At 36.0% G+C, this 12000-nt stretch overlaps 1 protein-coding gene across 2 annotated transcripts in view; it reads left to right on the top strand.

Annotated features, from left to right (window-relative positions):
• The window catches only part of LOC148839901 (hippocalcin-like protein 1), a 64874-nt gene extending 53473 nt beyond the window's left edge, over positions 1–11401 (top strand). For both annotated transcript variants that reach the window (XM_088928509.1, XM_088928516.1), the window contains exons 2-4: positions 1680–2078; positions 7891–7996; positions 9525–11401. In XM_088928509.1, coding sequence (XP_088784635.1) covers positions 1701–2078; positions 7891–7996; positions 9525–9622 — 582 coding nt within the window. In that variant the 5' untranslated portion in view covers positions 1680–1700 and the 3' untranslated portion in view covers positions 9623–11401. The remainder of the gene's footprint in view (positions 1–1679; positions 2079–7890; positions 7997–9524) is intronic.
• The last annotated feature ends 599 nt before the right edge of the window (positions 11402–12000 follow it).

Consider the following 12000-nt stretch of genomic DNA (forward strand, 5'->3'; position numbering starts at 1 on the left):
TATGTTGAAGACCTAAGTTAAGATATTAATTAAATATGGTTTTATGACTAAGAGCAATATTTCTGCTGGATTAAAAGAGATGTATTCAAAAGTTGTCTACAATGTACAGTAATAGGGCTGCTTCACATCACAGCGAGATTTGTTGCCTCGTTCATTGCGGACAATGATGGCAATATGGCGCTGCACATGCCTGAAACTTTTGCCTATGTTGTGGTGTAAATTGGAGGTTACCATGGACTTTGTACTTTTACTGTGGTTTGAAATGCACTCATCGGTGTAGATGCAATGTAAAAATAGTGTTGCAGTTCCCCTGGCAGACCTGATGGAAGAACGATGCTTGTGGAGTTGTCAGTCAGGGTGGGAGTTACAGTATGTGGACTGTTGCATTGTCCAATACTGGAAATATGGTGGAAGTATGATGGCATGCGGAGGAAGTTCATTTAACACAGGAACACCTTTTATGCTGACTGAGTGCCACGTTACAGCTCAACAATCCATTGAGAGAACACTTGAGCCAGTAGTTTTCTTCTTTCCTGCAAGCCAAGCTTTCACCTTGAGAGCATGTTACATTTCATACTGAGAACATTTTTCTTCAGTATTTGTGTTTGGATATCCGTGTTTAAAACATTTAATGGCATTCATTAGATCAACACATTGTGCTTGTACTTCAGTATAGCAATCAAGAGAGGTGCAGATTTTATTACTAATACACTTTCACCCTATACTTTTAAGCAGAAAAGTCAGTGATCAAGGAAAGGATTGTTTTCGCCTCCCACCCACCCTTTGTCATTTAATTTTCATGTCTCATTTTTGTTTCCTTGCAATTGAAGGTGGGTTTTCCATATGTGCAGATTTTATTTACTTGCCTGTTTTCGTGACTGCTGACAGTTGCCTCTTACATACCTCAGAATCTGTAATCAAGAGTTCGGTTGTTCTGAAACAGAATTATTTGTATGTACTCTGCTGTGTTACTGTAGCCTTGGACCATAAATTAATTTTAAATTTTGAAAGAGTGGTGTAACCTTTAAAGATCAGGCTTTGCAGTAGTATAATTTTTTTTTTTAATCCAGATGTTTTTCATCCACAAGTAATTATGTGGCAGTCTGGAGCCCTGTATACAGCTAAGGAAGAGGTGACTCTTGCTTTTTTAGTTCTGAGCTGTTTAATTTCATGCCTTTTAATGAGTCGTGGAATATCCTGATGTTTAAATAGTTTTTTTTTTCGCTATTCACTTCAAATGCTCATACTCAAAAATTCTATGTGACTCAGATAAGATGAAAAAGCTCCCTTATGAAAGGTAACTTACCAGAATGAATTTTCTCTCCCTGCTGATGGGCGCTGACTCCCTGAGTCCTGTGCTCCAGACACCCAAGGAAATGAGCAAAGTACCACCGGGTCTATAAATTTGCAGAAAAGGAAAATAATCTACATTAATATAAGAGTATAGATGCAATAATCACATCCTGGCCTACTTAAATGATACAGTATTTCTTAGGTTTTTAAATTCATTTGCTTTTGATTAGACTATTGACAAAACTTTTTGATAGACAGTGAATTAATGTTCTATGAAAGCTTTGTGAAAAGATCTGAGTTGAAACAAAACTCTTTCTCCTTTCTGTTTTGGCCCACACTGATCCAATCTGTCTTATTGATGGAATTTTCTTTCTTCTCTTTTGAAGGACTAGACGCCGCGTCCAAGGATGGGGAAGCAGAACAGCAAACTGCGTCCAGAGGTGCTGAACGATCTGAGAGAGAACACCGAATTCACCGACCACGAGCTGCAGGAATGGTACAAAGGCTTCCTCAAAGACTGCCCTACTGGACACCTAACTGTCGACGAGTTCAAGAAAATCTACGCAAACTTCTTTCCTTACGGAGACGCCTCCAAGTTCGCTGAGCACGTATTCCGCACGTTTGACACGAACGGGGATGGGACTATAGACTTCCGGGAGTTCATTATCGCACTCAGCGTCACGTCGCGGGGCAAACTGGAACAGAAGCTGAAGTGGGCGTTCAGCATGTACGACCTTGATGGCAATGGGTACATCAGCCGGGCGGAAATGCTCGAGATAGTGCAGGCAAGTCAGACCTCTTTGCGTTTTTTTTCTGTGAAAGTTCTTCTTTAGGTGACTTCATATTATCAGAAGAAAGCCGAGAGAGTTAGGCGTTGTCAATGACAAAGCTTTCTCAATATGGTCAAAATAATATTGGGGAGTGAAAATGCATAAATCTCCATCTGACTTTTTGAAAGTCTTTGCATCCCCTGAACAGGCAATGTTTCACTCTTTGAAAATATACCATATATTTCCTAAAGATAAACAAGCACTCATTAGCATATATCTATATGAGTGTGATTTAAACAATCTGAATGATTTATCCATACTCACAATCATGTTTAGATGTTTAGTTCTGTTTTATTTCCACAAATAGAGGAAATTAAAAATGGATTTGGATAATATTTTTGCTATTGTTTAATAATAATACATTTTATTTTACATAACACCTTTAAAAGCATGTTCTCAGAACATCTAAGATGGCACAGTTATCCAGACGGCTTGTGTCCCATCTTTTGCTCTTGTGTCCAACACCCAAAGTTTGAGTTCAAATTATCAAAGGCCTGAAAGTAGTACCTGAAATTTCCTAAAGATAAACAAGCACTCATTAGCATATATCTATATGAGTGTGATTTAAACAATCTGAATGATTTATCCATACTCACAATCATGTTTAGATGTTTAGTTCTGTTTTATTTCCACAAATAGAGGAAATTAAAAATTAAAAATGGATTTGGATAATATTTTTGCTATTGTTTAATAATAATACATTTTATTTTACATAACACCTTTAAAAGCATGTTCTCAGAACATCTAAGATGGCACAGTTATCCAGACGGCTTGTGTCCCATCTTTTGCTCTTGTGTCCAACACCCAAAGTTTGAGTTCAAATTATCAAAGGCCTGAAAGTAGTACCTGAAATGGTTTAATCACTAAAGAAAAGCATACAGAAAAAATAACTTTCTGAAGTTACTTAAAAAGGACAAAATATAATTAAAGGAAAGGAGTAGAATGAATTGCAAACAGATAAGAAAGTGATATTAAAAAAAGATATTAACCTGAGAGAGTGAGAAAAAGATTTTGCAATAAAGGCTAAAATAGTCAGATTTTTTTTCTCAGTACTGAAAGAGCAAAAGAGCAGTAAAAGATTAAATGAAGAGTCTTGGACATAAAATGGGAAAATTTTAGAAAGGAAGGCTGATTTCTTAAATGAATATTTCAGATGTTCACAAAGGAAGAAATCATCATTATGCCTCTTACTGTGGAAGAAAGTTCTATATTAAATGGTATTAGCATAATGTTATAGGTACTAGAAACACTTAAGATAAACCTCCTGGGTCTCTAAATTCTACCAATTATATTTAAAATGAGATGTTATTCATTGGTTGTTAGCAAAACTCTTTTAACAGTCATTTGCAAGGGGGTAAAACCTATTGACTGGAAAATTGAAAATATCCAACCACTTAAAGGGTGACAAAACTTTGCCATGTAATTATCGTAATTGGTGGATAGTCAGCATGGTTTTAGTAGAGGTGTTAGAGGTGTTAGAGTTCCTCTGAACTAGCAACCACAGTAATGAATGCAAACAGAAAGTAAAATCTGCTATATTTATATTTTTAGAAGGATTTTGATAAAGTACCCCATAAAAAATTATCTTATTACAGGTGGTAGACATTCAAGGAGATATGTGTAGATTTAGATTAGGAACTGGCTAATGAGTAGAAAACAATACAGGAGATGGTGAATGCTCTGAGTGTGGTGATGTAAGTAGTGGAACAGAGTGGATCTGTGCGAGGACCACAGCTCTTCCTAATTTACTGTAAATCACTAATCTAAATTGTGGTGTAGTTAGCAAACTCGTTGTATGTAAGTATGTAAGAATATTGCAAAAGAAAAAGCATAAATGTAAAATTGGAAACACTGAGCTTGAGGAAGCTCTAAAAATGACTTTGGTGATTGTTAACACACCATTTTCGTCTCCTACACAGCATTGGGAAGCAATGAAAAACAACAAGAATGTTAGGATATATAGTTAGAAGTTTAGAAATTCAATTCAATTGTCCACCTCACATGTGAAAATCAAGTCATTGTCCATTTTGTGTAGAGACAGATGAAGGCCATGATTAAGTCATGAATTTACCTGCCAATTGCCAATTCTCATTCCCATAATTGATAGCAGCTTTTCATTGCGTACATGCTTCTGGGAAGCAGGAACAAAGAAAGTTGTGATATGTAGCATGATTGAAGCTTTGATTTAATCTACCCCTAAATCAAGCTGAATTCCAAACCTTGAATCTGTGCAGTTGAGCATCAGATATGTTTGCTTAAATCAGCCTTTTTACTTGGTGTAATGCCTTTTCCCATTTTCAAAATATATAATTACTGTTCTTGACAGCACCCATAGAGTTATAAATCACAGTTATTAGATTTTATTCAGTTCTCTACTATAATGCTACCACCTCTGTCCACACTCAGTAGGAATAGCAGTTTTTCCCTGTCCTCCACACTCCTTTTCTACATTCGTGGATGACCCTATTACAATTTTTCAAAGCATGCAGATCCATTTTTTTGGTTAAGTATATCTAAAATTATAAATCCTTATTACTTTTATGCCACTTATAGGTATTATTACAGAAAGCTGATTAAATTGTTCATATTATACTTAATGGAGGGAGGATGATCTTAAGGTTGTGTGTGGAGGTGAAAGTAAAATTTTAATAATGTAATGTGCAGTGCGCAGTGTGAACATTGAGCATGTTTTAAATATAATCACACTAGGAAAAACGTGCTCTGCTCAGTACCGAATGATTTTGCCATTTTGCCATTTTAAAAGTTAAAAGAAGTTTGTACTGGTGAGAAAAAGGTAGAAATATTTGCAATTGTCAAGCAACCAATATAGATCTCTATCTTATGGTATACACTGGCAGAATTATAGACTCATGTTATGTAACCACAAATAATTTCATCTAAGAGATAATTTGCAAGTTCTAGCACTTTTAAAGCCAAGATCTGCCTGTTTTTTAAGCCTTAAGCACAACATGCAATATTGGTGCTGAGCTAATATTTAAGGTATCAAAATTATGTAATATGATAATCAGCCATTCAAAATTTTGGTTTAATACATTGCAGAAAAAAAAACATTTACAGAGTTTGTCAATGAAACTAAATTTCTTAAATGAATAACTGTGTTTAAAAGGTTTATTTCATACATTTCTATACTGATAGGAATTAAAATCTGAAAAATTCATATTGAAACCAATAAAACAAATGCAATTGAAACCTCACTATATAGACTTATTTCTAACCATATACTGTTTAAAATAGCTGCTTAGTGCAGGTCTACTTCTGGTTTTAAATAGATAATATCTGTGGCTGTGTGTGAATGCACAAACATATTTGGGTTCTGTGGCTCTTTATACCTTTTCTACAAAAATTGTGTCAGGTTTTTTAAAATTGCATTGCTTTCAAGTTGAGTTGTAATAGACAATGTAGTAAAATAAAGCAATCCTTGTTAGATGTTGATGTTGTAAACAGTAAATGTAAGGAAGTTACCTTAGTCTGAGAAATGTTCACTACAGTGTCAAAGAGACAATCTAAGACTTAAGCTAGTCATTTTGGAGATTAGTTCTTAATTGCCATGTAACTGAAGATATAAACCCCAGAACCCCTTATGAGATGTTACTGTAAAGGGAAATTAAGAGAGGTCCCCAATTAATTAAACCCTTTTTTTAATTATCAGAAGCAGTAGCTTGGTTATATTAAAGTCACACACTAGAGTCAAAAATGGCATTTGCCTTTTAATTACTTCACAGATGTTTATAGCACAGATGTTCAGTGACAATTTTTGAACGTGACATTTTACTGTATGTCAAACTATAACTCTCAGTTCCTAGCCATCTTTACATTCTGTGTTACAGGAATAAAAATGTTTCTGGGGTTTAGGTTGAGAGACTAAGCAGCAGTACAATAAACTATTGTGAGCAGTATTTATACATATTTAATAAAGACTGTTTGCAGTGTGTTTTAATTAACGCCATAAGCAGAAATAGCTCTGGTTTCTGTCAATCAGAACTAAGGCCTGAGACAGCTTAATGCCATTTTTTTCATTCCCCTCTTTTTACATCAAAATTTTCTGTCATTCTAATTTTTTTCATTGTCACAATTCATTTTTTATTGCAAGTGAACAAAGGTTCATTTCACTTCAAAAAACTTTCAGGTACAAAAGGTTGCTCTTGTAGATATTTTCCTAATACAGAGACACCGTGATAATTGATTTGAGAGCAGACAGTAAGTGATGTGTTTCATACTTCAGTGGTAGTTTATGAACTGTATTCAATTCTCGGATCCAGAGTACTCTGTTTAGTGGCTGCCATCAGAATGAAGATTCAGAGGAAAGCAACTCTGGGGCTCCTGACCATGGTTTATGGTGAACTTTAAAAAACAGAACAACAAGTTCCCTGTAGCTGACTGCTAAGTGGAAACTGGACTGGGGTCTTCAAAATGTTAAACAGCAGAGATAAGATTGATTAGACAAGACTGGAATATTTCTAAAGCCTGTTTTATCCAGGCCAAATTCAAGTGCATGACCAGAAGCTCTGTGAAATAAAGTGGAGTGGGCACTGGAAGGTATGTCTTGTTCATACCTGCAACACTTGTATCATGACCCGTCTTTAATCTTCCTACACCAGCTGGGTCTTGTGTTGGAATCGGCTGTCCTATAGGACACGAAGGAGCTGTCACCCTCCAAGGGCCTCTTCCTGTTCTTGACTGTTCTGTTATTTGTCAGCATAAATTACTCCCCACGACTCTCGGGAGATACCAGGGGGCCCTGGGTCTGCAGCATCTCCCACACATTGAGAGCCAAAGGCCGAGTGAGATCCACGTCAGCAGTCTCAGACTGGCCAGGGCCCCCTGCAGGGGATGCAGAGGGATGTTCTGCTGCTTACAGAACGAAGACCTCACTAGCTGGCGTCATGTTTTCACAAACCCAAAGCCCCTAGCCCTATTAAGTATCTACGGGTGTCAGAGCCACTATTCTACTGAACTGTAAAATTGGAATGGTGCATAGGTCCGAACTTACTTTGCAGATGAGAGTTTGTACAAATGCACGTGTTTCTGTTACTGGAGGGTGCTATTATTGGTAATAATGTTGGTCCTAACACCCCCTACCCCTGCTTTATTAAATTGAGCAGCTTTGACATGAAGATGGTATTTTGTTTGTGTTGATCTGATTGCTGCTTGGTGCCACTCTGCACATGTTAACTGGAGACTTGGTTGTGTGCAGCTTGTTGGGTATGACACAAATGTTACTTTATTTTATTTTTTTTGCAATAGGATGGAAGTGTTGTGAGACAAACAGCACAGTGACACTTACATTTTGCAAATGCTTGGTTTAATATGGCAGGATTGTGAATTGTTTAGTTAACAGTAGTGATACATTTCAGAATGTAATGATTATTTAAGCTTTTCCTGAATTATATTTATTATTATTTGTTAATAACTCCTCCATCACTTCTTTCAAATTACTTTGCCTTTAAAGAACATTTCCACTTCTTCTAAAAGAGACAATTTTCTCATTGAGGTTTATTTTGGGCATCACCTGAAAACACTAGTATTGTTTTCATAGCAACCTATATGTAGTCTCTCTTTAATGCCACATTAAACACCCTGTCCCTGAATAAAACTTCCTGTTTGTGGTTTTATTGTCTAAATCTGACTCCAACCCTGTCTATATGTTTTCTCATCTTTGTTATCCCTGCCATACGGCTTTTGGTAAAATAAATGTCTCTATCTTTTGTGTTTCTAATGGAAAGCACTTCTCTTTTTCCTCTTCTAGGCCATTTACAAGATGGTGTCATCAGTAATGAAGATGCCTGAAGATGAATCTACCCCAGAGAAGCGCACAGACAAGATATTCCGACAAATGGATACAAACAACGATGGTAAGTAAATCCCTCCACCTGACTATACTGACCAAAGGGCACCACAAATTGGATTCTTTCATAAATTAATTTCCTTTAAATGTATTAGCCTCAGCCATTAAAGTGACATCTTATTTATATATTTGATTTTCATGACGTGAAAGCCTGCTTCAAGTTGATGTTTACAGTGAGAGTAACAGTATTCAGCTTTTAATTTTTTTTGTTTTAATGAGCCTAAGCCTCTTGCAAAGGTTTATGGGAAAATAATTAATGACCATGATCTTCTTGTGTACCTTAAAGAAAGGAAACCCATTTAGACTGTAATGAACAATTAACCTCTTAGTTAAGAAGTGGGAAATATGGATTATAGAATTAAAAATGTTAATAATAATGATTTTGACCCGGTCCATCAATAACAGTTAATATTTCTATTATATAAACTATTTTGTTGTGTTTAGGAAACCAAAAAGAAATATATTTTTTATTGTTTTATAAACTAAATTATCATTATCATATATTATTTTTTTCATTTGACATCTACATTTAGTTTTCATTAGGCAAATAGACAAAAATATGAACCAAAACAATTATCTTCTGCAATTGTTAGCTAGACACCATCTTTAAATTCATAATTAAATCGATCTCATATACTGTATATCTCATATTCAGATTTTTCTTCAGGAAGTGAAAAGACTACTTCCTTTCCTTTTCCATCTTTAAGAGGTGTGCTGTTAAGATGTGAAATAGTATCTTGTTGTCCAGGAATGCACAGCAAGATTATCACAGAGGCTGTCCAGACGCGAAAGCCTCTGAGCTCCTCTTGGCAATCAGCTCTTCCCGACTTCTGTGTCCAAATGCCTTTTATTCCACTCTGGCCGTTAATCAGAAGGCAGTGAAACCAGATATTGTTCACAAAAGGAGAGCTTTCAGAATGCAGTGTGTAATTTATCAAGTGCATAAAAGGGTGAAGTAATGATTAACCTTAGCGTGGTGAATTGGAAGCCATCAGTTTAGCTTAATGCAACACTAACTTAGAAAACTTTTTGAGGTGGTTAATGCAAATACAGAATTGATTATGAAAGGTCACCAAAAACATCAAATCAATATCTTTTCTGACATTTTAATTCCTTCATTTGTTTGCATACTTTTTGTTTGGGCACTGTTTTGCATTGTAAAGGATAATTGTGAAATATTTATAAATATGCAGATTAGCCTCTCTCCAGATGGTACTTTAAGCATCTTAAAATGTAAATGTGCTCAGGCTCATCTGGATGTATTCTGTCTATTAACAGTGTTCAAAAAGTTGTGCCTGCAATGAACCTGAGTGCTTCTGGTATTGCGAAAAATTAATAAGCAATGCTGAAACAATAGTGGGTAAATTGATCAAAGTCATCTGACCCAGGGCAAGCCAGATCAAGAACTTATTTGTTGACTGTAGACTGTGGGGTCATTTAGTTAAGGAAACAGTTTTATTTCTTAATTCTAATTTGAAAGCTTTTCAGTTTCCTGCGTTTAAGTGAAAAAGTTTGTTGTTGCTTCTCTGTTGCAGGTAAACTTTCGCTTGAGGAGTTTATTAAAGGAGCCAAGAGTGACCCCTCTATTGTGCGGTTGTTACAGTGTGACCCCAGCAGTGCAAGTCAATTCTGAATGGACAGCTTCAGCATCACCCAGAACTTCTCGAATGAACCTCCGGCTTGTCGTTGAAGCTTTGCTCGCAAACGGATGCCTTTTTGATCATTCCTAGGTCATTGGTGGACCATTTCCCATCTCCAGGTTCTGCTGTTTTTGTTTTGATTTTATCATGTTTGTTTTGGAGGCAGCATGCTGCTTGATTTCCGCAAGAATTTTAAGAATACTTTTTTTAATTAAATTTGCACGTATATTGACATTGTTCTATGTACACTTCGACCTTGACTGTTTTTTTTTTACATTCAGTTACTAATGGCTTACATCTCATATACATGGCTAACGTGAGCTGATGTATTTGCAGCTTTGCTTAGTCCATTGCCAGTTGCTCTTTAACAAAACAAAAGACGATCACAGAACAGGATTTCAGGACTTGTTGAATCACAGCTGAATGTAGTAGACGTTTCAGATGAATTGAGTTGGTTTGATGTTACTTTCTGCAGTGGATCTGCTTGCTGTTGCACTCCTTAATGTAAAAGTCATCATTTCTGTGCATATGTAGTGAAGTAAACTTAATAGCTGTGGTCACCATTCGTATTGAATGCAGTTGTTCTTGTAAAAGAGTCAATTGACAAAATGTGTATTCCATTTTCACAACTAATACCAAGTGCAGTTTGATAATTTATATTCCTTTTGTGATGTTTAATCACTAGCAAATATGCATGGCTGCCAGTGATAGCTTTCTGTATGTATTTTTTACTCATTTTAAGTATTGAATGTAAATCATGATGAAAGGAAATTTGAAAATTAAATCCATTTTTATTATTATTATTGTCATTATAATTTTTATTGATCTAGGACCATTCTGGTTTCTTGTATAAGCTGTTAGTCAGATGAGACCTTTTAAGTTAAGCAGAGTGCAAGTAATTACTGGACGATCGACAGAACTTGTCATATCCTTTTACGGGGGCTTACATTTTAGTGCTTATATGTTTCTAATAATCCTTGTGCATTCCAGTGTTACTTGATATTATTTTCATCCATTTACTGCCAAGAATTGTAATTAAAATAAAGTCTACCCATTTCTTGTCAGGACAGTCTCTCTACTTTCCTGTCCAGCCTCGCTGAATTACAGATATTCCTAATGCAAATGTCTTAATGGAAAAGCCTTTGGAAAAAGCTTGCACATGTTCCAGCTGCTGTTCAGCACCATTCGTGTACTCCGGCTTTTTGGCTGATTGCCCATCTTATCTGCAAGGAACAGCACACGGATCTGAGTCTTCTAAGGGAAATCAAAAGCACGATCATCTCGGATCTGTCTCTTGTGAAGTCCCAGGGGCTGAAGAAAGAACGGCCACTGCAGGAAGGATAAGGTGTGTCTTGGTTTGGGGATATTTCTGTATCAGAGACGCCAGTTAGTTGTTTTAGTTAAACAGCTTGCTGGGCATCAGGGGAAGACTTCAAACTGGATTTTCAAAATGTAAATCCTTACCACTTTTCCATTTAGTGTTCAGTTCTTTGTGCTGCAAAAACTGAAATTCCTCCCGAAATTCCTTATTGCTGCATCTGATGCCTTGTTCTAAAACCGAAGGGGTCCTTCCATAGAAAAAATTACATCCTGAAATGTGGAGCTACAGCGGCTGTGGCTTTGTGCAAGCTGGTTTACTTTGTGGAGGTGGCTTACCAGAGCATTTTTGGTAAAGGCTGTGTTAAACCATTCAGAATTGACAGTGTTTCTGCTATCAATACATCAATCTGTACAATGTATATACTGTCGACAAATAAAACGTGAATCATGGATGCCGTAAAGTCTTACAGTCTTATATCCAAAGGTATTTAAATCCTTGTTGCTTCTTATCAAGAATTAAGCACACATGTGTAATAATGAATATCTTGAACGTAGAACTCCTACTTAGTTTATAAATAGGGGAAACATTTAATCCCAAAATGCCTTTTTGTAATTGCCAATATATAGCTTTTATCATCAAAAATATATACATACTGTATACTTCTATTCTCTGAAATGTTATTCCTTTTCTTTGCGTTTCTTTATGACCTAGATGCATTTTCATGGCAACTCAAAATTTGATATCGGAAGTGTGCTAACTCGGGTGGTGCCTGGAATACGTAGTTTGAACCCCACTGAACCCATTTGAGTAAGCAATGGTTTTATTTTAATGGCTTTGCATTAGGATAGGAAGTAAATACTAAGGATTTAGTCCCATAAGAATATACATGAAACACATTTCGCATTTGAAATAAGCTTAGATAATCTTGGATTCTGCTTGAGTAAAGGCAGCTACTGTTTGATTTGGTTTTTGAGTTACTGCAAGTTGGTAAAACATTAAAAACACACACTGTGGACACTACATATAGGTAGAAATAGTATGTTCAAAGCA

Source organism: Atractosteus spatula, chromosome 2, assembly GCF_055471065.1.
Source record: "Atractosteus spatula isolate fAtrSpa1 chromosome 2, fAtrSpa1.hap1, whole genome shotgun sequence".
Lineage (NCBI taxonomy): Eukaryota > Metazoa > Chordata > Actinopteri > Semionotiformes > Lepisosteidae > Atractosteus > Atractosteus spatula.